The sequence below is a fragment of the Pongo abelii genome, chromosome 10 (genome assembly GCF_028885655.2).
Source record: "Pongo abelii isolate AG06213 chromosome 10, NHGRI_mPonAbe1-v2.0_pri, whole genome shotgun sequence".
Taxonomy (NCBI): Eukaryota; Metazoa; Chordata; class Mammalia; order Primates; family Hominidae; genus Pongo; species Pongo abelii.
The window spans coordinates 54,329,451-54,350,933 of record NC_071995.2 but is presented as its reverse complement, the minus strand read 5'-3'; the positions used below and the strand labels follow the sequence as shown (position 1 = coordinate 54,350,933).

The following is a 21,483-nucleotide window of genomic DNA, read 5'->3' as shown; positions in this document are numbered from 1 at the left end:
GTATGCCAAGCTCTATTCTAGGCACTGGAGAATGCAGCAATGAGCAAAACAAAATGAAGCCCTGCAGCATGGAGCTTTCCTTTTGTTGGACTGGTTTACAATTTTTATTATACAAATCAATGATTTTTAAATGCTAGAAGAACACTAATATATGATGACATTTCCATCCATCTGAAGTGAAATGAGAAAAATAAGGGTAATGTATTCTTACTGAATTCTGACCACTGTTCGATTTTCTAAATTCCTTCCTGAGGAGCCTGGAGAGAGCCATGTCCGCAGCCCATCCATCTTGCTAAACAGGTCACTTGGACCCAGTATGTTACAGCTTGCTCTCATAACTTGACTCTGGCATAGCATCAATCACACGGTGGTTAGCAGACTTCCTTAACTAACTTACACTGATATTAAACATTCCTTTCTACTGACTCCAACTTTTAATTTTTATTTATTTCTATTTATTTTTTGAGATGGAGTCTTGCTCTGTGGCCCAGGCTGGAGTGTGGTGGCATGATCTCGGCCTACTGCAACCTCTGCCTCCCGGGTTCAAGCGATTCTCCTGCCTCAGCCTCCCAAGTAGCTGGGACTACAGGTGCACACCACCACGCCCAGCTAATTTTTGTATTTTTAGTAGAGACAGTGTTTCACCATGTTGGTCAGGCTGGTCTTGAACTCCTGACCTAAGGTGATCCACACACCTCGGCCTCCCAAAGTGCTAGGATTACAGGCATGAGCCACCACGCCCAGCCAAGACTTCTTAAGTTAGTGTTTTCTTGGACTGCAGTTACTCATTGGCTAAGAATAAGTCTCTTTAAATATTTGTCAGAATTTGATTTTTCCATAGACAGTATGGAGTTTTTCATAGTGATTATGGATTTTAAAGGACATAGCTGAGATTATATCATATACTGTATACTTTTTCGGAGTGTTAAACAAGCTGTTTCTTTTTTTTTTTTTTTTTTTTTAGACGGAGTCTCGCTCTGTTGCCTAGGCTGGAGTGCAGTGGCGCAATCTCTGCTCCCTGCAAGCTCCACCTGTCGGATTCACTCCATTCTCCTGCCTCAGCCTCCTGAGTAGCTGGGATTACAGGCGCCCGCCACCACACCTGGCTAATTTTTTGTATTTTTGGTAGAGAGGGGGTTTCACCGTGTTAGCCAGGATGGTCTTGATCTCCTGACCTCATGATCCACCCGCCTCAGCCTCCCAAAGTGCTGGGATTACAGGCGTGAGCCACCGTGCCCCGCCAATGCCCAGCTAATGTTTGTATTTTTAGTAGAAGATGGGGTTTCACCATGTTGGCCAAGTTGGTCTCGAACTCCTGACCTTAGGTGATCTGCCTGCCTTGGCCTTCCAAAGTGCTGGGATGCCACCGCACCTGGCCTACAAAAATTTTTTAAAAGGCCAGGCATGGTGGCACATGCCCAGAGTCATAGCTACTCAGGAGGCTGAGGCAGGACGACTGCTTGAGCCCAGGAATTTGAGGTTACAATAAGCTGTGATCATGCCACTGTACTCCAGCCTGGGCAACAGAGTGAAACCCTGTCTTTTTTTTTTTTTTTTTTTTTTTAAAGGAAGATGATTCTTTGGGAGAGAGTGATAGGGAATGTACCAGTTTCTATTCACTCCATTTCCTCTCCTGTTCTGTTAGATGCTGATTTCTACTGAGATTACCAAGGTTTAAGAATAACTTTGGAGAGGAGAGTGAAGGACCTTTCTCTACACATTTGCAGTATCTCAGAAACCTCAGGGCTCCTGAGATGTATTAGATCCTTGGTGGAATCACTGTATGGCCAGAGCTCGGTTTTTTTAATTCCTGTGGTACATCAGAGCTGTGTCTGCGTGGAAGAGCCACAGAAAGTGGAGGGTGACAGGGTTGAGCAATTTATTTTTTCCAGAGACTCTGTAGACCAGGCTGGAGTGTAGTGGTGCAATCACAGCTCACCGCAACCTCGAACACCTAGACGCAAGTAGTCCTTTCGCCTCAGCCAGCCTCCCAAGTAGGTAGGATGACAGGTGTGTGCCATAACGCTTGGCTTTTTGTACAGATGGGGTCTTACAGATGGGGTCTCACAATGTTGCCCAGGCTAATCTTGAACACTGGGGCAAATGATCATCATGTCTTGGCCTCCTAAAATGCTGAGATTATAGGCATGAGCCACTGTGCCCAGCCAGGGTCTAACAATTTTATTTATTTATTTATTTTGAGACAGAGTCTCGCTCTGTTGCCCAGCCAGAGTGCGGCGGCATGATCTTGGCTCACCACAACCTCTGCCTCCTGGGTTCAAGCCATTCTCCTGCCTCAGCCTTCTGAGTAGCTGGGATTATAGGCATGCGCCACCACGCCCAGCTAATTTTGTATTTTTAGTAGAGACAGGGTTTCTCCATGTTGGTCAGGCTGGTCTCGAACTCCCAACCTCAGGTGATCTACCCACCTTGGCCTCCCAAAGTGCTGGGATTATAGACGTGAGCCAGCGCGCCTGGCCAGGGTAGGTGCTTAATTCATAGGCTGGAGCCTCTTTGGTTTTGATCAGGTAGAAGCCATTATTTAAAACTTTCTCTGGGACTGAGAGCAGAACTTTTGGTTGTGACAAAAGTCAAACATTTGAGGATCTTATTCAGAATATTCTGAGCATTAGGGCCTTGTCCTGTTCCTATCTTCTTTTCATGGAGAGGAACTTACATTTTTTATCTTTCTGTATCTCTCCAGGCCTCATCATTTCTGTCTCCTGTTTTTCCACTTCCTTCTCTATTGGTTGGTCCACTGATATATGGACTTGCACATGATGAACTGTGAACTTCTAGCCACATGTAGTGCCCTTGGGTACTTGGAGGGAGACACTTACCACAAGGAACCAGATTGCTTAGGTGAGTACCTTTTTGAGGAAACAGGAAAAAAATGTGCTTGAATTAAGGAGGTCTGTTGAATTTCTCAAACCATGGGTGTGAAAAGATGTGGGTCTGGATGGAGCTTCTTCCAAGGTTCCACATGCATGTTTTGTTCTGTCTCTGAAGAGAGTGTGAAGGATCTGATCCGCTATTTGAGGCATGAGGATGAGACACGAGATGTGCGGCAGCAGCTGGGGGCAGCCCAGATCCTACAGAGTGACCTTCTGCCCATCCTCACCCAGCACCGCCAGGACAAGCCTCTCTTTGATGCTGTTATCAGGTTGCCTCCCTAGCTTTTAAACTTTCGCCACCTGCCAGGCTTTGGTGTTTGAGCTGATAGGTTTGGCGTTTGAGCTGGTAAGCAAACTTAACAACTTCTCCCTCCTTCATTGTCTCCCAGACTGATGGTGAACTTGACACAACCAGCCTTGCTCTGTTTTGGCAATCTGCCTAAGGAGCCCAGCTTTCGGCACCATTTTTTGCAGGTGCTAACTTATTTGCAGGCCTACAAAGAGGTGAGGCTTTCCTTTGGAGTCCCCGGGGCGGAATATGGGGCAGTGGTGAAGAAGTGGATGACTGCTACTTAAGATCAGGTTCCCTATTTCACAGGCCTTTGCTAGTGAGAAGGCTTTTGGAGTCCTCAGTGAAACCTTGTATGAGCTGCTGCAGCTGGTGAGTGAGTCTTCACCTTACAGGATCCCATGAGACAGCGTTTTGCACCTTCTCCAGGCAGAGGAGGAGATGCTGAGATATGGTCCCAGTCCTTGGGGATGTGGTAGTCCAATCCATAGTCTCTGGCTGCCTCAGTACTGTTTGAACTCTTTCTTTTTAATCCTGCTTCTCTTCTGTGCCTGGGTCTTCCAGCCAGAGTACATACTGCCTGCCTTCCACAGGGAGTCTCTTCCTCTTAACTCTCTTCTGGTTAGGGCTGGGAGGAACGGCAGGAGGAAGACAACTTGCTGATTGAGCGGATCCTACTGCTGGTCAGAAATATTCTCCATGTCCCAGCTGACCTTGATCAGGAGAAGGTGAGGGTCTTGGGTGTTCTATGTTATTTTGCATGGTTAGGTTGAGCTACCTTTTTTTTTTTTGAGACGGAGTCTCGCTCTGTCGCCAGGCTGGAGTGCAGTCGTGCGATCTCGGCTCACTGCAAGCTCTGTCTCCTGGGTTCACGCCATTCTCCTGCCTCAGCCTCTGCCTCCTGAGTAGCTGGGACTACAGGCACCCGCCACCATGCCTGGCTAATTTTTTTTTTGTATTTTTAGTAGAGGCAGGGTTTCACCATGTTAGCCAGGATGGCCTCGATCTCCTGACCTCGTGATCCACCCACCTTGGCCTCCCAAAGTTCTGGGATTACAGGCGTGAGCCACCGCGCCCAGCCAAGCTGCCCTTTTCGGGCTATTCTGTCCTCTGACAAGTCTGGGAGAGGAGGCTTGGTCAAAGAATGAGTTGGAGAGCTTCAAGGCAGGGCAGTGGGATTGAATGAGCTCCCTTTCTACCCTCACCACTCACTGCTCAGAAGATTGATGATGACGCCAGTGCCCATGACCAGCTCCTCTGGGCGATTCACCTCAGCGGCCTGGATGATCTGCTCCTCTTTCTGGCCAGCTCGTCTGCTGAGCAGCAATGGAGCCTACATGTGCTAGAGATTGTCTCCCTTATGTTTCGTGACCAGGTGAGACCCTGGCCTATTGCCCTAGTCCCCTCTGCCCATGTACTTTTCTGCTGTACAGCCAGAATTGCTCTTGTGATCATGGCTGCATTATTTGGGGAAGGCAGGCGACAGCAGGAGTAGCCATGTCTTGAGTACAGTAGTACCCCCTTATTCATGGTTTTGCTTTCCTTGATTTCAGTTACTCACAGTCAACCGTGGTCTGAAAATATTAAGTGGAAAATTTCAGAAATAAACATTTTAGAAGTTTTAAACTTGTACATTGTTCTGAGTAGTGTGATGAAATCTTTTGTCCCTGTCTGTCCTAAACAAAATGTGAATCATCCCTCTGCCCAGCATATCCACACTGTATACCCGCCTGTTAGTCACGTACTAGCCATCTTGGTTATCAAATTGAAAAAACATAATAGAATGTGTGTGTGTGTGTATATATATATGTATACATGTTCTGTTTTCTGATAACGTATATATACAGCACATATATACATTCTATAAAACATAGAACGTACATGTTCTATGTATATGTGTATACACATACAAATATATATATATATACGAATATATACATACATACATTTCAGTACTGTCTGCAGTTTCAGGCATCCAGTGGGGGTCTTAGAACATTTCCCCCTCAGATAAGGGAGAACGACGGCACAATGCCCCATTAATGGGGTTCTATTTTGTTCACTCTTTACATCCCCAGTAGGCATGAACTCAGGATAAGGAATGACTGTCCTCCTGATTCTTCCCTCTTTGTTCCAATCTAGAACCCCGAGCAGCTGGCAGGAGTAGGGCAGGGACGCTTAGCTCAGGAGCGGAGCGCAGATGTTGCAGAACTGGAGGTGTTGCGCCAGCGAGAGATGGCAGAAAAGAAGACTCGAGCCCTCCAGCGAGGCAACAGGTGAGTGACAGAGAGGCAGGTTCTTTTTCCTGCATCATGGAATGCTGAGGGCATAGAAGGCAAATTCTAAGGTGGGGTGATTGAATAACATTTTAGTTTTTTTGTTTTTGTTTTTGTTTTTTGAGACAGAATTTTGCTCTTGTCGCCCAGGCTGGAGTGCACTGGCACTATCTCTGCTCACTGCAACCTCTGTCTCCTGGGTTCAAGCGATTCTCCTGCCTCGGCCTCCCCAGTAGCTGGGACTACAGGTCCATGCCACCATGCCAGGCTAATTTTTGTATTTTTAGTAGAGACGGGGTTTCACCATGTTGGCCAGGCTGGTCTCAAACTCCTGACCTCAGGTGATCCGCCTGCCTCAGCCTCCCAAAGTGCTGGGATTATAGGCGTGAGCCACTGCGCCCGACCAACATTTTGTAGTTTTAACTTCCTCCAATGTACCGATGATAGAGAATGGAGATAAAGTTTCCAGAGAACTGAAAAATCACCTTGGACCTTTTTGTTTCTGCAGGCATTCTCAATTTGGGGGCTCCTTTATTGTCCAGGGGTTGAAATCCATTGGGGAGAGGGACCTCATCTTTCACAAAGGCCTTCACAACGTGAGTATTCTTACATCTGGAGTGGGAACGTAGTGGAGTTGCATAGCTTAAGCAGGGTAATCATCTTAAGAGTTCTTGGCTGGGCCTGGTGGCTCACACTTGTGGTCCCAGCACTTTGGGAGGCTGAGGCAGGAGGATTGCTTGAGCCCAGAAGTTCAAGATCAGACTGGGCAACATGGCAAGACCCTGACTCTAAAAAAAAAATTAAATTAAAGGTTGGGTACAATGGCTCATGCCTGTAATCTTAACACTTTGAGAAGCTAAGGAAGGAGGATTGCTTGAGCCCAGGAGTTCGAGACCAGCCTGGGCAACATGGCAAAACCCTGTCCCTACAACAAGTAAAAAATACTGAGCGTGGTGGCACCCGCCTGTGGTCCTAACTACTTGGGAGGCTGAGGTGGGAGGATTGCTTGAGCCCAGGAGTTCAAGGCTCCAGTGTGCTATGATTGCATCATTACACTCCAGCCTGGGTGACAGAGCAAGTTCTTGTCTCAAAAACAAAAATTAGTTTCTTCTGAGAAAATTGATGAGAGCTGCAAGGGGAAGGTGGTAGTTAGGAGTAATTCTAATCCCCCAACTGACACACCCAGCTACGAAACTACAGTTCAGATTTGGGAAAGCAGCTGAAAAAGGTGCCTAAACGTCGCCAGGCCGCCCGAGAGCTGTCCATTCAGCGCCGTTCTGCCCTCAATGTGAGGCTCTTCCTCAGAGACTTCTGCTCTGAGTTCCTGGAGAACTGTTACAACCGGCTCATGGGATCAGTAAAGGTGAGAACCTGTGAAGGATATGGAGATAATCAGGAATGGAATAGACAGGTGATGATGCAGCTGTTGGTGGGTAAGAAGTGGGGAGGAGCTCGGGGAGGCTGCCCCTGGAATGTGGACTCATAGGTGGGAAGGATATACAGTTAGGATGTCCCTGAGAGATAGTGAAAATGCCAGGAGCGAGTGGGTTCCTGGCATGACAAAAGAGGCTCTGGAAAGATTGCCTCAGAGGGAGAGGAAAGGGAGAACAGGAGAGAGTTGGAAATTGTGGATCCTAGAGTATTATAGCGGTGTCCCAGCGCGGTGGCTCACACCTGTAATCTCAGCGCTTTGAGAGGCCGAGGCAGTGGATCACTTGAAGTCAGGAGTTCAAGACCAACCTGGCCAATGTGGTGAAACCGTATCTCTACTAAAAAAAATACAAAAAAAAAAAACAAAAAACATTAGCCGGCATGGTGGTGTGCATTTGTAATCCCAGTTACTCAGGAGCCTGAGGCAGGATAATCACTTGAACCTGGGAGGCAGAGATTGCAGTGAGCCGAGATCACACCACTGCACTCCAGCCTCATCATGACAGCGCAAGACTGTCAAAAAAAAAAAAAGACCAGGCACGCTGGCTCACGCCTGTAATACCAGCACTTTGGGAGTCCAAGGCAGGTGGATCACCTGAGGTCAGGAGTTTGAGACCAGCCTGCAACATGGTGAAACCCCATCTCTACTGAAAATACAAAAAATTAATTGGGTGTGGTGGTGGGCACCTATAATCCCAGCTATCCAGGAGGCTGAGGCAGGAGAATCGCTTGAACCCAGGAGGTGGAAGTTGCGGTGAGCCGAGATCATGCCATTGCACTCCAGCCTGGGCAATAGAGTGAGACTCCGCCTCAAAAAAAAAAATTATGACAGTGGTGTCCAGCATCCATTCCATCATCATAGGACAGGAAGGAAGAAGTTGGAAGCCCTGAAGTCATGGTGATCTTTTTTTTTCTTTTTTAAATGTTAGGATCACCTGCTTCGGGAGAAAGCTCAGCAGCATGATGAGACCTATTATATGTGGGCCTTGGCTTTCTTCATGGCCTTCAACCGAGCTGCCTCCTTCCGGCCAGGCCTGGTTTCTGAGACCCTCAGTGTCCGTACCTTCCACTTCATTGAGCAGAACCTCACCAACTACTATGAGATGATGCTGACTGACCGCAAGGAAGCTGCCTCCTGGGCACGCCGGTGAGTGGGATGGTTACTGGAGATAGAGTGAGCTAGGGATCTGAATGCTTGAATTCTGGCTGGTTCTTTTTTCCTGATTCAGGGTTCAGGTGGTCAGTCTGGGGAGCAAGGACTGGCTGGGAAATTTGGTTTGGGTGGCACATTTTTTTTTTTTTTGGCTGTGGGAGGTTGCTGTTTCCATGGGCCATTGCCCTAAGTTGTCCTCCATTTCACCTTTTCCCCTCAACTCTCAGGATGCATTTGGCTCTGAAGGCCTATCAGGAGCTGCTGGCAACAGTGAATGAGATGGACATATCTCCAGATGAGGCTGTGAGGGAGAGCAGCCGCATCATCAAGAGTGAGGCCCTGGCCTGGTCCCCGATCCCAGCCTGTCCTGTCTTGTGATGAGAACCTCATTCTTCCCAGTCCCAGCTTCATCCATCTGTCCTTTTCCAAGCTTTCCAGAATAGCCCTTCCATCCCTTTCTCTTCCCCATTCCTAGACAATATTTTCTATGTGATGGAGTACCGAGAACTATTCCTGGCACTTTTTCGAAAGTTTGATGAGAGATGCCAGCCCCGCTCTTTCCTTCGTGACCTGGTGGAGACCACCCACCTCTTCCTCAAAATGTTGGAGCGATTCTGTCGGAGCCGTGGGAACCTGGTGGTGCAGGTACTGGACAGCCCCACAATGTAGAAAGAGCTGTGAGGGAGAGTTAAGGAAGGGGGGCTCTTTCTTCTCACAGTTTGTACAGCTTAAGTTCATCTGTTAAACCTGCTCTGGACTACGACAGCAAGAGGTTTGTGGGTGTTGGCCAGTGTGAGTCTACTACAGTTTCCTTCTCCCATTAGAATAATCTCTGATCTGCCATAAATATTTTAGTTCAGTCAGGAAACATTTATTGAACACCTACCACGTGCCAAGTACAAAAACCCTGGGGATTCATAATTTTAGAGTTTAATAATTATGCTGTAGCATTTTCTGGTTATACCTTGAAAGCATTGTGTTGAGGTGGAAAGAGCCTTAAATTGTGGCCAGGCATGGTAGCGCACACCTGTAATCCCCGCGCTTGAAGAGGCCGAGGTGGGCAGATTACTTGAGGTCAGGGGTTCAAGACCAGCCTGGCCAACATGGTGAAACCCCATCTCTACTAAAAATACAAAAATTAGCCAGGTGTGGTGATGCACACCTGTAATCCCAGCTACTCAGAAGGCTGAGACAGAATCGCTTGAATCCAGGAGGTGGAGATTGCAGTGAGCCAAGATCATGCCACTGCACTCCAGCCTGGGTGACACAGTGAGACTCTGTCTCAACAGCAACACAAAAAGAGCCTTAAATTGAACTTTAGAAAGTCTGGAATCTAGTCCTGTATTGGTTATTATTGGAATAAGCTCAAGCTGGTCGGGTGGGTCTCCAAATCCATAAAGTTGGGATTGTAACAGTTGTCCATGAACCCAAAGTGGAATCAGTGAAAAGCCTAGGACAGGCTGGGCACAGTGGCTCATGCCTGTAATCCCAGCACTTTGGGAGGCCACAGTGGGTGGATCATTTGAGGCCAGGAGTTTGAGACCAGCCTGGGCAACATGACGAAGCTCCTTCTCTACTAAAAATACAAAAATTAGCTGGGTGTGATGGCACGCACCTGTAGTCCCAGCTATTTGGGAAGCTGAGGCACGAGAATTGCTTGAACCCAGGAGGCAGAGGTTGCAGTAGGCCAAGATCATGCCACTGCACTCCAGTCTGGGCCATAGAGCAAGACTCTGTCTCAAAAAAAAACAAAACAAAACAAAAACAAAAACAATTCACCAGCATGGTGGCACATACCTGTAGTCCCAGCTGCTCAGGAGGCTGAGGCACAAGGATCACTAGAGCTTAGGAGTTTGAGGGTGCAGTGAACTGTGATTGAGACATTGCACTCCAGTCTGGGCGAGAGCAAGACCCTATCTCTGAAAAATAAAATTATTGGTTCACATTAAAATAAAAAAAAACCCCGGGACAAAATGAAAACTCCAAGGAATTTGTATGCTGGAAACACAGAGACTTTGCTTTGTATAAACAGATTTTGGGCCAGGCATGGTGGCTTATGTCTGTAATCCCGGCACTTTGGGAGGCTGAGGCGGGCAGATCACTTGAGGTCAGGAGTTCGAGACCAGCCTGACCAACATGGTGAAATCTGTCTCTACTAAAAATACAAAAATTAGCCAGGCATGGTCGTGTGCACCTGTAATCCCAGCTTCTTGGGAGGCTGAAGTGGGAGAATCACTTGAACCCAGGAGGCGGAGGTTGCAGTGAGCCAAGATCATGCCATGGCACTCCAGCCTGGGCAACAGAGCAAGACTCCGTCTCAAAAAAAAAAAAAAAAAAAAACACGAAATTAGCCTGGCGTGGTGGCACACACCTGTAATCCCAGCTACTTGGGAGTCTGAGGCAGGAGAATCGCTTGAACCCAGGAGGCAGAGGTTGCAGTGAGCCAAGATCACGCCATTGCACTCCAGCCTAGGCAACAAGAGTGAAACTCTGTCTTAAAAAAAAAAAAAAAGAATTTGTACCAGAACCTTCCTATAACTCTAGTTGCTACAGCTTAAAATTCTGTCATAACTGGACTTGAAAGATGCAGTAGTACCAATGAGACTTTGCTAAAGGGTATTTTTGCACTCAGGGCTCTGTGGTATTATCTGTAATACTAGGTACTATCATTTATTGAGCATTTACTATGTGTCAGACACTGTGCTGATGTTTTCATGTAATCCTCACAGTAGCACATGTGCCCAAAGTGGTTAAGCAACTTGTCCAAAGTCTTGTTAGTAATACTAATTCAATACTCAAATCCAGATCTGCTGGACTCCATGCTCCTAAGATTTGGTGTGTTTGATTGTAAGTTCTTTAATGGAGCATGACCTTCAGGGGCCTCTCAGTTCATCCCATTTGACTTTTGAGTACCCACACCAAAGACTGGTTCACAGCCCTGACTTGGGAGAAGCAGGATTTGGGTATTGACTCACTCTCCTGATTTTCTTTTTTTTTCTTTTTTTCTTATTTACTTATTTATTTTTTTAAGCACGGTCTCGCTCTGTTACTTAAGCTGGAGTGCAGTGGCTCAATCTCAGCTCACTGCAACCTCTCCTTCCCGTGCCCAAGCGATTCTTCTGCCTCAGCCTCCCAAGTAGCTGGGACTACAGGTACACACCACCACGCCTGGCTAATTTTTGTATTTTTTATTGACACAGGGTCTCGCTATGTTGCCAAGGCTGGTCTTGAACTCCTGACCTCAAGCAATCAACCTGCCTAGGCTTCCCAAAGTGTTGGGACTACAGGTGTGAGCCACTGCGCCTGGCTGTCCTACTTTTCAGGAGAAAAAATTAGAGACTTTATTTACATAGTGCTTTGCATTTTATGAAGCTTTTCCATGTGTCTTATTTGATCCTCATAGTGTCTGCTTATTCTATAGACCTCTTGAGATAGCACTGCTTTTGGCAAACCTCTGAACTCAGGAAATGGGTCAGGAGTTTTGCCATGGCATCTTATGCTCACTCACATTATAGCTCTTATCCACACTCTAGTGTAATTACCTTTCTACTTCCTGTCTCCACCACTAGAGTAAGCTCCTCAAAGGGAAGGAAATATGCTGTTCACTATTGCTTTCTATTACCAATGGATAGCACATAATGGGCACTCTGTGAATGTCCGGTTAATTAGTTTTGTAATAGAAAAGACACTGATGGAGAAAAGGCCTCTTTAGCTCTCTTGACATCCTAATACAATTCTTTCCCCACAGAACAAACGAAAGAAGAGAAGGAAGAAGAAGAAGAAGGTCCTAGACCAGGCCATTGTTTCTGGTAATGTCCCATCTAGCCCAGAAGAAGTAGAGGCTGTGTGGCCAGCCCTGGCTGAGCAGCTACAGTGCTGTGCCCAGGTAGGTGGTTACAGAAACCCTGTCTTTTTTGAGAATAGTGCTCAGGGTATACAGTCTGGGTTTTCCACTCTCTTCACTCCCATAACTTTATCCATCTCTAGAATTCTGAGCTCAGCGTGGACTCCGTGGTTCCCTTTGATGCGGCCTCAGAGGTGCCAGTGGAGGAGCAGCGGGCAGAAGCTATGGTACGGATCCAAGACTGTCTCCTGGCTGGCCAGGCCCCACAGGCCGTGACTCTCCTGAGGTCCGCTCGGTAAGAACCCTGCCTGCTTATCCTCTTGGGCTTTGGGGGAAGGAGGAGGCCATCACTGCGGTACAGGGTTCTCAGTCTTCGAAAGAGAGTCATCTCATCAAGGCTCTGGGACTGTATACCAACTGACTCCTGGGGCATTTTGATTGGTTTGTGGGGTTTTTTTGTTTCTGAAAAACATTAAAAAAGCATAGTTAATTGAGAAAAAAATAAAGAAAGCAAATCCTCACTTGACATCATCAATAAGTCCTTGGTAATTGCAGCTTTGAGTGAAATGACCTACAGCATGTTTCTTATAACATTAAGAGAAAAAAAACTGGTTTTGTTAAACATTGTTTCACTTAAAGTGGCAGTATCCAAGAACCTATTAAAGACATTAAGGGCGGACTTACTTTAATTCTAGTAGCCAAAGATATGCATCATTAACATTTTGATGAGTAACCATCCAGAGGTTTTTTTGCTCTGTTACATGTAAAAAATATCATATATATCTTGTTTTACAAAAATGAAATACTGTACATGCTGATTTATAGTAATTTTTCACTTCTCAGTATATTATGAGCATTATTTCTCATCAGATATATTTCTGTAATTGTTAATGGCTTTAAAACACCATTGTGTGAATATGTACATTTGTTCAACCAGGTGTCAAACATCTAGATTATTTGCATTTTGTTCTTACCTGATTTTTATTGAATTGTGCCTTATGAGGAAAATTTCCCCTGGAGTCTTTGTTTCATTTGAGGTAACAGTTTGCATTCTGTTTCTGGCCAACAAAAGAAATAAGTCTAAATTCCTTCTTCTACTTCGAATTATAAATTTAAAGCCAGATTTCCCCTGGGTAGAGCCTTTTTTCTATCTGTGCTCCAGGGAGGTGTGGCCTGAAGGAGACGTATTTGGCTCTCAAGACATTTCTCCAGAGGAAGAGATCCAGTTGCTGAAACAAATCCTCTCTGCTCCACTTCCCCGTGAGTCTCCACCCTTCACATCTGTCTCCTTCCAGCTCTTTTCTAGCACCAAGATAAAAGAGACTCAGTAATCCTCCCTCTGTCTATAGGGCAGCAGGGCCCAGAGGAACGTGGGGCAGAGGAAGAAGAAGAGGAGGAGGAGGAGGAGGAGGAGGAAGAGGAGGAGTTGCAAGTGGTCCAGGTGTCGGAGAAAGAATTTAATTTTCTGGACTACCTGAAACGGTGCGGGCTGAGAGACCTGAGTTGGTCCTAGAGTGGCGATTGTGCGGCTGTGAGGATGAGCTATGTCTTCCTCATGCTGACATCCTCTCCCTCCTTGTTTTGGTGCAGCTTTGCATGTTCAACTGTCGTTCGAGCCTATGTGCTGCTACTACGGAGCTACCAGCAGAATAGTACTCACACTAACCATTGCATTGTGAAGATGCTGCACCGGCTGGCCCATGACCTCAAAATGGAAGCCCTACTCTTTCAGCTGTCAGTCTTCTGCCTCTTCAATCGTCTGCTTAGTGACCCTGCTGCTGGAGCCTACAAAGTGAGGGGATAACAAGGAATGGGGTTCTAGAAGGGTATGGGAACCCTCAGGTAAATAAATAATCTTCAGGAGATAGAAGGTGCTGAGAGGTGTCAAGGGCTGGGAGATGGGAAAACAAAGAGAGAGTAGACAGGCAGGTTGAGGGAGCTGCATGGAGAAGGACAGAAGAGAGTGAGTGAGGAGGGGGCAGCTGGGAACAGCTATGGAGAAAATACCTAGAGGGCCAGGTTCGGGTCTGCATTGGACCAGAGGCCTCATAGTAACCTCCTTCTCCTACAGGAGCTAGTGACTTTTGCCAAATACATCCTGGGCAAATTCTTTGCACTGGCTGCAGTCAACCAAAAAGCCTTTGTGGAGCTGTTGTTCTGGAAGAACACAGCTGTGGTTCGAGAGATGACTGAGGGCTATGGCTCCCTGGATGACAGGTGAGCTTGAAGTTGGCAAAGGATGGGTGGGGGTAGGGGAAGTTTGATGCAGAGTCACAGAATGTCAAAGCTGTTAAGAGCTTGCATGTCATTTAGCCTACTGTTTCTTTCCCTATCATGGGTGAGAAAACAGGCTCAGGAGGTGAAATGCTTTACCTAAGGTTATCCAAGAGAGGAGCAGGGACTGGAGCCTAAGTCTACTGTGTATCTAGTTTCCTTCTCCATCACCAGCCTCCACAGAGGTGGTCACTGTTGGGAGCTGGGTGGTTGCCCAGAGAGAGTCCGTGTGCGACCTGTCCCAAAATGTGCTGGGAAACCATGAGGATTTGTAGAAATGTTTGTCCTCTTTCCCTTAGTATCTCAGCCCCTCTCCTTTCACACTTAGTCTCTTTTTCCCATAATATTCTCAGTCCCTAGAGTCAGAATGGTCAGGGTTCCATTGGCCCAACCTGGAAAATCTCTTAGTTTGACTTTTAGGTTCTTACGTGGAAGGAAAGTGAGGGGAAGGAGGCACACTGTAGGCTTCTGCTGGCCGGCCTCTTTCAGTTACCTGCCTCGTCCTTCCTGTTCTTTTCAGAACTGATCAGAGAAGGCCTTTGGTCTCCTCTTTTTGGGCCAAGAAGCTATATGCTCCCTTTCTCCTTTCACCATTCAGGTCTTCCAGTCGCAGAACACCTACATGGAGCCCCGAAGAAGAGGCTCATCTTCGGGAGCTGTACCTCGCCCATAAGGACGTGGAAGGTGAGAGGCTTTGGGATCTGGAGAGTTTGTGAGGAGGGCAGCCTGAGCTGTGGGACCTTCTTTACTGCCTTAGTCCTTCCCCACGCCAGGGCAGGATGTGGTGGAAGCCATCTTGGCCCACCTGAATACTGTTCCTCGAACACGCAAGCAGATCATCCACCATCTGGTACAGATGGGGCTGGCTGACAGTGTCAAGGACTTCCAAAGGTAGAGAGGCACATGCTCTGGAGGCTATTGGGATGGGGACTCGTGATCACTTCCTGGGCTTCCTCTACCACTGACACCTTCCTAATCAGGAAAGGAACCCATATTGTACTGTGGACGGGGGATCAGGAGTTGGAGCTGCAGCGGCTTTTTGAGGAATTCCAGGACTCAGATGGTGAGTGAGGTGGAAACTCAGGGGACCTTTGAGATGAAAGCCAAGCTATCCATGTATTTGGGGGCTGCCTTTTATTCCCAAGCAAAGATTCTCCCATCCCTTCTGTTCACTTACTATATTTGTAAGTGTCATTTTTGGATGAATTGAGGTACCCTCTTTCCAGAGACCTCTGATTTGTTTTACTCATCTCTTCCCTGTTGCCCTTGGGTATTCACATGCTTGCTTTTTATAGATGTCCTGGGTCATATCATGAAGAATATCACAGCCAAACGCTCACGGGCCCGAATAGTGGATAAACTCTTGGCTCTGGGACTGGTGGCTGAGCGGCGGGAGCTGTACAAGAAACGGCGGAAAAAGTTGGCATCCTCCATCTTGGTAACAATCTGACCCTAGCTCTGCTGGCATGGGCCCACTCCCCTTGAAGTGCTCCTTAGGAGCAGTCCACCCGGATTTTTCCTGCCTGAGGCTGTTCTGACCAGGTCCTTCCGAGAGAGCAGGCGTGGCGGGGTGCAGCGGTCAGGAATGAGGAGACTCTACTAAGTTCCTTGTGTTGCCTTCATTTTCATTCCCCCAACCCCCGATGAATTTTAGCCAAATGGAGCGGAGTGCCTGAAAGATTTTTGCCAGGAAGATCTGGAAGAAGAGGAAAACCTGCCTGAGGAAGACAGCGAAGAGGAAGAAGAAGGGGACTCAGAAGCAGAACAAGTCCAGGGTAGCTTAGTCCTTTCAACTGCAAACCTTGGTCAAAGCCTGCATCAGGAAGGTGAGGACTTTGGCTGGGAGAGATGTCTCAGGTGGAGGGCTTGGGAGTAGCGTCAAATGTAAGTTTCCCTCATTTCCTTAGGCTTTTCTACCCCACTCCTATGGCTCCAGAACTGTCTGATCCGAGCAGCTGATGATCGGGAAGAGGATGGTGAGTGGACAGATGGCACTTTTAGGAGGAGAGCCCTGGAGGCTATTGGAGACCTACCTGGTCATGGGATGGAGGACCAGTTCTTCCCTTATATCTTCACCATATGACTATTGACCCTGTCTTAGGCTGCTTCCAGGCCGTTCCATTGGTGCCACTCACAGAGGAAAATGAGGAAGCCATGGAAAACGAACAGTTTCAGCAGCTGTTGCGCAAGCTAGGGGTTCGTCCCCCCGCCTCTGGGCAGGTAAATATGCCAGTTACAGTGTCAACCAAGGCGTGTTAGTCCTATTTCCAAATACATCTCCTCCTCCTCCTCACTGTCACGGTGGTCCTCCTTATCATCCTCATCGTCATCTCGGTCCTCCTCATTGTCTTGTCATCTCTGACCAAGATTCCTGCAGCAGCCATTCTGCTAGTCTTCTTTTCCTCTCTATAATCTCCCCTTTCCCTAGATCCATCTTCCAGACTGCCCCCAGATTTATCTTAAAATATAGTTTTGATTACAGTTGTCCCTTAGTATCTGAGAGGGGATTGGTTCCAGGACCCCCTGCCCACAGATACCAAAATCTACAGATGCTGAAGTCCCTTTTTGTAGTATTTGTAAATAACCTAGGTACATCCTCCTGTATACTTTAAGTCATTTCTAGATTACATATAATACCTATACAATGTAAATGTTAGGTAAATAATTGTTATATTGTATTTTAAATATATATATATGTATATATATATATATTTTTTGAGACAGAGTCTCACTCCATCGCCCAGGCTGGAGTGCAGTGGCTCAGTCTCAGCTCACTGTCGCTTCAACCTCCCAGGCTCAGGTGATCCTCCCACCTCAGCCTCCTGAGTAGCTGGGACTACAGGCCTATGTTACCACTCCCAGCTAATTTTTTGTATTTTTTGTAGAGATGGGGTTATGCCATGTTGCCCAGGCTGTGTATTATTGTTTAATGTTGTATTGTTATTTTTTATTGTTAATTTTTTTTTAATATTGTCGATCTACAGTGATTTGAATCCACAGATTCAGAACTTGTGGATATGGAGGGTCAAGTCCCCTGTCCAGAGCCATTGATGGTTCCTTACTGCTTGCAGGACAGAATCCACAAACTCCAAATGGCATCCCCATCCTTGGCCAACCTTTGCAGCCTCACAGCCACACCACTCACACACCAACTTTACATCATAGTCACCCTGGCAGGCTTTTTCGTGCCTCCAAATGGTTAATCATGCCAGTCCCTCTATTGGAAGGCTGCAACCATGCACACAAGGTGACACACACACACTCCATCTGTCTTACTGATGGACCTCTACCCAGTCTTCAAGAGTCTGCTCAATTGTCACCTTGTCAGAGAAGCAGTCCTTGTCATTCTTTCAACCCCTGAAGTAAAAATAATCACTTTTGCAGCTGTGATTTGTTCATTCCCCTGATGCAGCCTTAATCCTGTGGAATCTGCCGGGTATGGTGGCTCACGCCTGTAACCCCAGCACTTTGGGAGGCCGAGGCAGGCGGATCACCTGAGGTCAGGAGTTCAAGACCAGCCTGGCCAACATGGCAAAACCCTGTCTCTAATAAAAATACAAAAATTAGCCTGGTGTGGTGGTAGGCACCTGTAGTCCCAGCTACTTGGGAGGCTGAGGCAGGAGAATTGCTTGAACCCAGGAGGGTGAGGTTGCAGTGAGCCTTTATTGCTTTGCCATGGCACTCTAGCCTGGGCAACAGAGTGAGACTCTGCCTCAAGAAAAAAAAAAATCCTGTGATATTACGGTACATTTGTTCTTTTTCCCATTGGATTGTGGGTTATTTGATAGCAAGGATCATACCTGATTCACCTTTACATCCCCAGGATTTATTTATTTATTTATTCAATTGACAACTCTAGCCAGGTGCAGTGGCTCATGCCTGTAATCCCAGCACTTTGGGAGGCTGAGGTGGGAGGATCGTTTGAGACTGCCCTGGGCAACACAGCAAGACCCTGTCTCTACAAAAAATTATTAAGTAGTTGGACATCATGGTAGCATGCACCCCTGTGGTCCTGGCTACTTGAGAGGCTGAGGCAGGAGGATAGCTTGATCCCAAGAGATCGAGACTACAGTGGACCATGTAGCAGGCACTGTGCTAGGCATTGGGTATATATTAGATAAGTAAGTATTATAATAAGTAGAGTTCACAACCCTTGTGGATCTTCACCAATGTTGGGTCATATATATTCAATGAATATCAAACTCTGGGAAACAAGAGGCTGGTCCTCTCCCTTTTCAACTTCTTGGCCCCTGTAGGAAACCTTCTGGCGAATTCCAGCTAAGCTGAGTCCTACCCAGCTCCGGAGGGTAGCAGCTTCTTTGAGTCAACCAGAGGAGGAACAGAAGCTGCAGCCAGAGCTACAGCCTGAAGTCCCTGGAGAGCAAGGCTCTGATGAGGAGCACTGTAAAGAGCACCAAGCACAAGCCCTGAGGGCCCTCTTGCTAGCCCACAAGAAGAAAGCGGGCCTGGCATCCCCAGAGGGTAATAGTGCGACAGCCATCTTCTGAATATTAACGTGTCAGCCATGTTGGTCTAGAGGGCAGGAAAGGTATTTTGAGAATATGAGGACCAAGTTCCTAATTTTGTGTCATTTATGGTCATTGCAGAGGAAGACGCTGTTGGTAAAGGGCAGCTGAAGGCAGCACCCAAGAAACGACAATTGCTGGACAGTGACGAGGAACAGGAAGAAGATGAGGGCAGGAACAGAGGTAGGGAATTTGATGGGACCTTCTTTTTCTTCTCTAATCCTGAAGACAAACTCTACCACGTCCTTACCCCTTAACATATTTAGATATTCACTCTCTCTCTCACCCCCATCGTTCCCACAGCACCAGAGTTGGGAGCTCCAGGAATCCAAAAGAAGAAACGATATCAGATTGAGGATGATGAGGATGACTGAAGAGCTAAGAAGCCTAGGGGTAGAGATAGACACGTTTTTAGATGGTGCATTTAAGTCAGAGTTGGAAGGGTCATACAGGACCCAGAAACTCCTCTTACTGGACAGAGCAGTAGAATCCCGGGCTCTTCCACGGATTTAGGCTGAGAAACTTCAGCAGCAGTATTGGACTTCTCTGCTGTCAGTCTTTGTTTCTCCCAGTTTTTATCAGTGTGCCCCAGCAGCTCTCTGGAGATTTATTCCTCTTCTTCTAGGAACCATTTCTTTTGGTTATTGGAGCTCCTTAGCAAATAAGAGGAGTGAGTGAAATAGAGAAAGCACCCTGCACCCCTCTTATTGGTCTGTTCCTTTTGGCTTTTGGCTTTCTCTTGGAGGTGGGTCGCAGCACCAGATGGGGAGCTTTATGACATGACAGGTGGGAGTTTTGTACCACTTTTAGAAGATACCAGATGCCTCTGTCCTCATTTTCTTTCCTATGATCATCCTCTAGATACCAGATAGAGCCCCATTCCTGCATTTGAGATAGGGTTGGAATATAGTACTCTAGATGATGAACGTGTTTGCTTTGTTTTTGGTATTAAACATGTAAGATTAGAAGTTCTGATCTCAGTCTGACTTGTTGATATGTCTAAGTTCCCCAGCCCTTCCCCTGCTGTGCTCTTGAAAGAAGAACTTAAAAATTTTAGGGTAAAAAGAGACCAACAAACTGGCACAGTGGCTCAAACCTGTTGTCCTAGCACTTTGGGAGGCTGAGGCGGGTGGATCACCTGAGCTCAGGAGTTTGAGACTAGCCTGGACAATATGGCGAAACCCCGTCTCCACTAAAAATACAAAAATTAGCCGGCCATGGTGGCACGCGCCTGTAATCCCAGCTACTCGGGTGGCTGAGGCAGGAGAATTGCCTGAACCCAGGAGGCAGAGGTTGCAGTGAGCCAAGGTCACGCCAGTGCATGTGCTTGGGCGACAAGAGCGAGACTCTGTCTCAAAAAAAAAAAAAGAACAACAACCTTCCCTTTTCTTCCACTTTCCCTACAGAAGACACAGAGAAGCATTTTTGCCTCTAGATCCTTTTGTCTAGGGTAAGTTCTTAGGGTGACAAGAGTGTGCAGCACGAAGGAGGGGGAGCCACAAAGGAAGAGAAGCCAGCTTGTTGGCATGGGGCATAGAAAAGCACAAAATCTAGGCATGAAAAGGATGGATAAATACTGCAAATATTATGTTCTTACCCATTCTTGGAAACGTCAGCTTTCTTGCTCCCTGTACTTCCAGCTGAGGTAGGGCAAAGGTGAGATTGAGAAAATAGCCATTCAGCTCAGGAAGACTTCTAAGTAAAGGATGGATTTGGATTGTCCTGTTGCTTTGACTTTTTATTTTTATTTTTTCCTGAAAAGATGAGGATCTCCCATAGCCTCTAAAGGTGGGAGTGAAGCTATTTCCATGGTAATTGAAGTTTCCAAGGGCTAGACACTTTCTAGCTCTGGCCAGTCTTGGTGTCTCTTTATCCTGAGCCTTTCTCCACTTTGCAACCTGAGCACTGCTTCCTTCCAGCAGGGCTGCTCTGTTGTCCCACCATGATCCGGGCTGTGCTGCTCCTTTGCTGTGTCCTGCTGTCCCCAGTGTCTGCCTTTTTTTTTTTTTTTTTTTTTGAGACGAAGTCTCGCTCTGTTGCCCAGGCTGGAGTGTGGCAGCATGATCTCGGCTCACTGCAGCCTCTGCCTGCCAAGTTCAAGTGATTCCCTTGCCTCAGCCTCCCAAGTAGCTGGAATTACAGGTACGAGCCACCACGCCCAGCAAATTTTTTGTATTTTTAGTAGAGACAGGATTTCACCATGTTGGCCAGGCTGGTCTTGAACTCCTGACCAAAGGTGATCCACCTGCCTTGGCCTCCCAAAGTGCTGGGATTACAAGCGTGAGCCACCGTGCTTGGCCTAGCGGCTGCCTTTTTTTTTTTTTTCTTTTTTTTTTCTCTTTTGTGATGGAATCTCACTCTGTCGCCCAGGCTGGAGTGCAGTGGCACAATATCAGTTCATTGCAACCTCTGGCTCCTGGGTTCAAGCAATTCTCCTGCCTCAGCCTCCTGAGTAGCTGGGATTACAAGCATGCACCACCACACCTGGCTAATTTTTGTATTTTTAGTAAAGATTGGGGTTCATCATGTTGACCAGGCTGGTGTGGAACTCCTGACCTCAAATGATCCTCCCAACTCGGCCTCTCAAAGTGCTGAGATTACAGGCATGAGTCACCGCATCCGGCCATGGCTGCCTTTCTAAGAAATGCCCAGAACTGGACCCTGACTTTCCATCCTCTTTGAAATTTCCAGCCCCAGTTTCTTCTAGCAGTATTTATCAGCATAGAAAATTTACTATGTATTGGCCAGGCATGGTGGCTCACGCCTGTAATCCCAGCACTTTGGGAGGCCGAGACGGGA

At 47.1% G+C, this 21,483-nt stretch overlaps 1 protein-coding gene across 4 annotated transcripts in view; it reads left to right on the top strand.

The window, feature by feature from the left end:
* The window catches only part of TIMELESS (timeless circadian regulator), a 32,095-nt gene extending 12,436 nt beyond the window's left edge, over nucleotides 1–19,659 (top strand). The window contains exons 2-29 of one of the 4 annotated variants that reach the window (XM_024257266.3): nucleotides 2,705–2,862; nucleotides 3,010–3,163; nucleotides 3,284–3,398; nucleotides 3,493–3,555; nucleotides 3,810–3,911; nucleotides 4,403–4,558; nucleotides 5,323–5,456; nucleotides 5,965–6,052; nucleotides 6,703–6,819; nucleotides 7,817–8,034; nucleotides 8,268–8,371; nucleotides 8,516–8,685; nucleotides 11,789–11,926; nucleotides 12,028–12,179; nucleotides 13,047–13,144; nucleotides 13,234–13,366; nucleotides 13,475–13,676; nucleotides 13,956–14,101; nucleotides 14,757–14,842; nucleotides 14,932–15,049; nucleotides 15,139–15,221; nucleotides 15,454–15,596; nucleotides 15,813–15,984; nucleotides 16,066–16,134; nucleotides 16,260–16,378; nucleotides 18,415–18,640; nucleotides 18,766–18,867; nucleotides 18,988–19,659. In XM_024257266.3, the coding sequence (XP_024113034.2) occupies nucleotides 2,766–2,862; nucleotides 3,010–3,163; nucleotides 3,284–3,398; nucleotides 3,493–3,555; nucleotides 3,810–3,911; nucleotides 4,403–4,558; nucleotides 5,323–5,456; nucleotides 5,965–6,052; nucleotides 6,703–6,819; nucleotides 7,817–8,034; nucleotides 8,268–8,371; nucleotides 8,516–8,685; nucleotides 11,789–11,926; nucleotides 12,028–12,179; nucleotides 13,047–13,144; nucleotides 13,234–13,366; nucleotides 13,475–13,676; nucleotides 13,956–14,101; nucleotides 14,757–14,842; nucleotides 14,932–15,049; nucleotides 15,139–15,221; nucleotides 15,454–15,596; nucleotides 15,813–15,984; nucleotides 16,066–16,134; nucleotides 16,260–16,378; nucleotides 18,415–18,640; nucleotides 18,766–18,867; nucleotides 18,988–19,058 (3,576 nt within the window). In that variant the 5' untranslated portion in view covers nucleotides 2,705–2,765 and the 3' untranslated portion in view covers nucleotides 19,059–19,659. Of the gene's footprint in view, nucleotides 1–2,704; nucleotides 2,863–3,009; nucleotides 3,164–3,283; nucleotides 3,399–3,492; nucleotides 3,556–3,809; nucleotides 3,912–4,402; nucleotides 4,559–5,322; nucleotides 5,457–5,964; nucleotides 6,053–6,642; nucleotides 6,820–7,816; nucleotides 8,035–8,267; nucleotides 8,372–8,515; nucleotides 8,686–11,788; nucleotides 11,927–12,027; nucleotides 12,180–13,046; nucleotides 13,145–13,233; nucleotides 13,367–13,474; nucleotides 13,677–13,955; nucleotides 14,102–14,756; nucleotides 14,843–14,931; nucleotides 15,050–15,138; nucleotides 15,222–15,453; nucleotides 15,597–15,812; nucleotides 15,985–16,065; nucleotides 16,135–16,259; nucleotides 16,379–18,414; nucleotides 18,641–18,765; nucleotides 18,868–18,987 lie in introns of all 4 variants that reach the window. The other 3 variants (XM_002823399.6, XM_009247908.4, XM_063711830.1) reach the window with 3 other exon arrangements.
* Nucleotides 19,660–21,483: the final 1,824 nt, after the last annotated feature.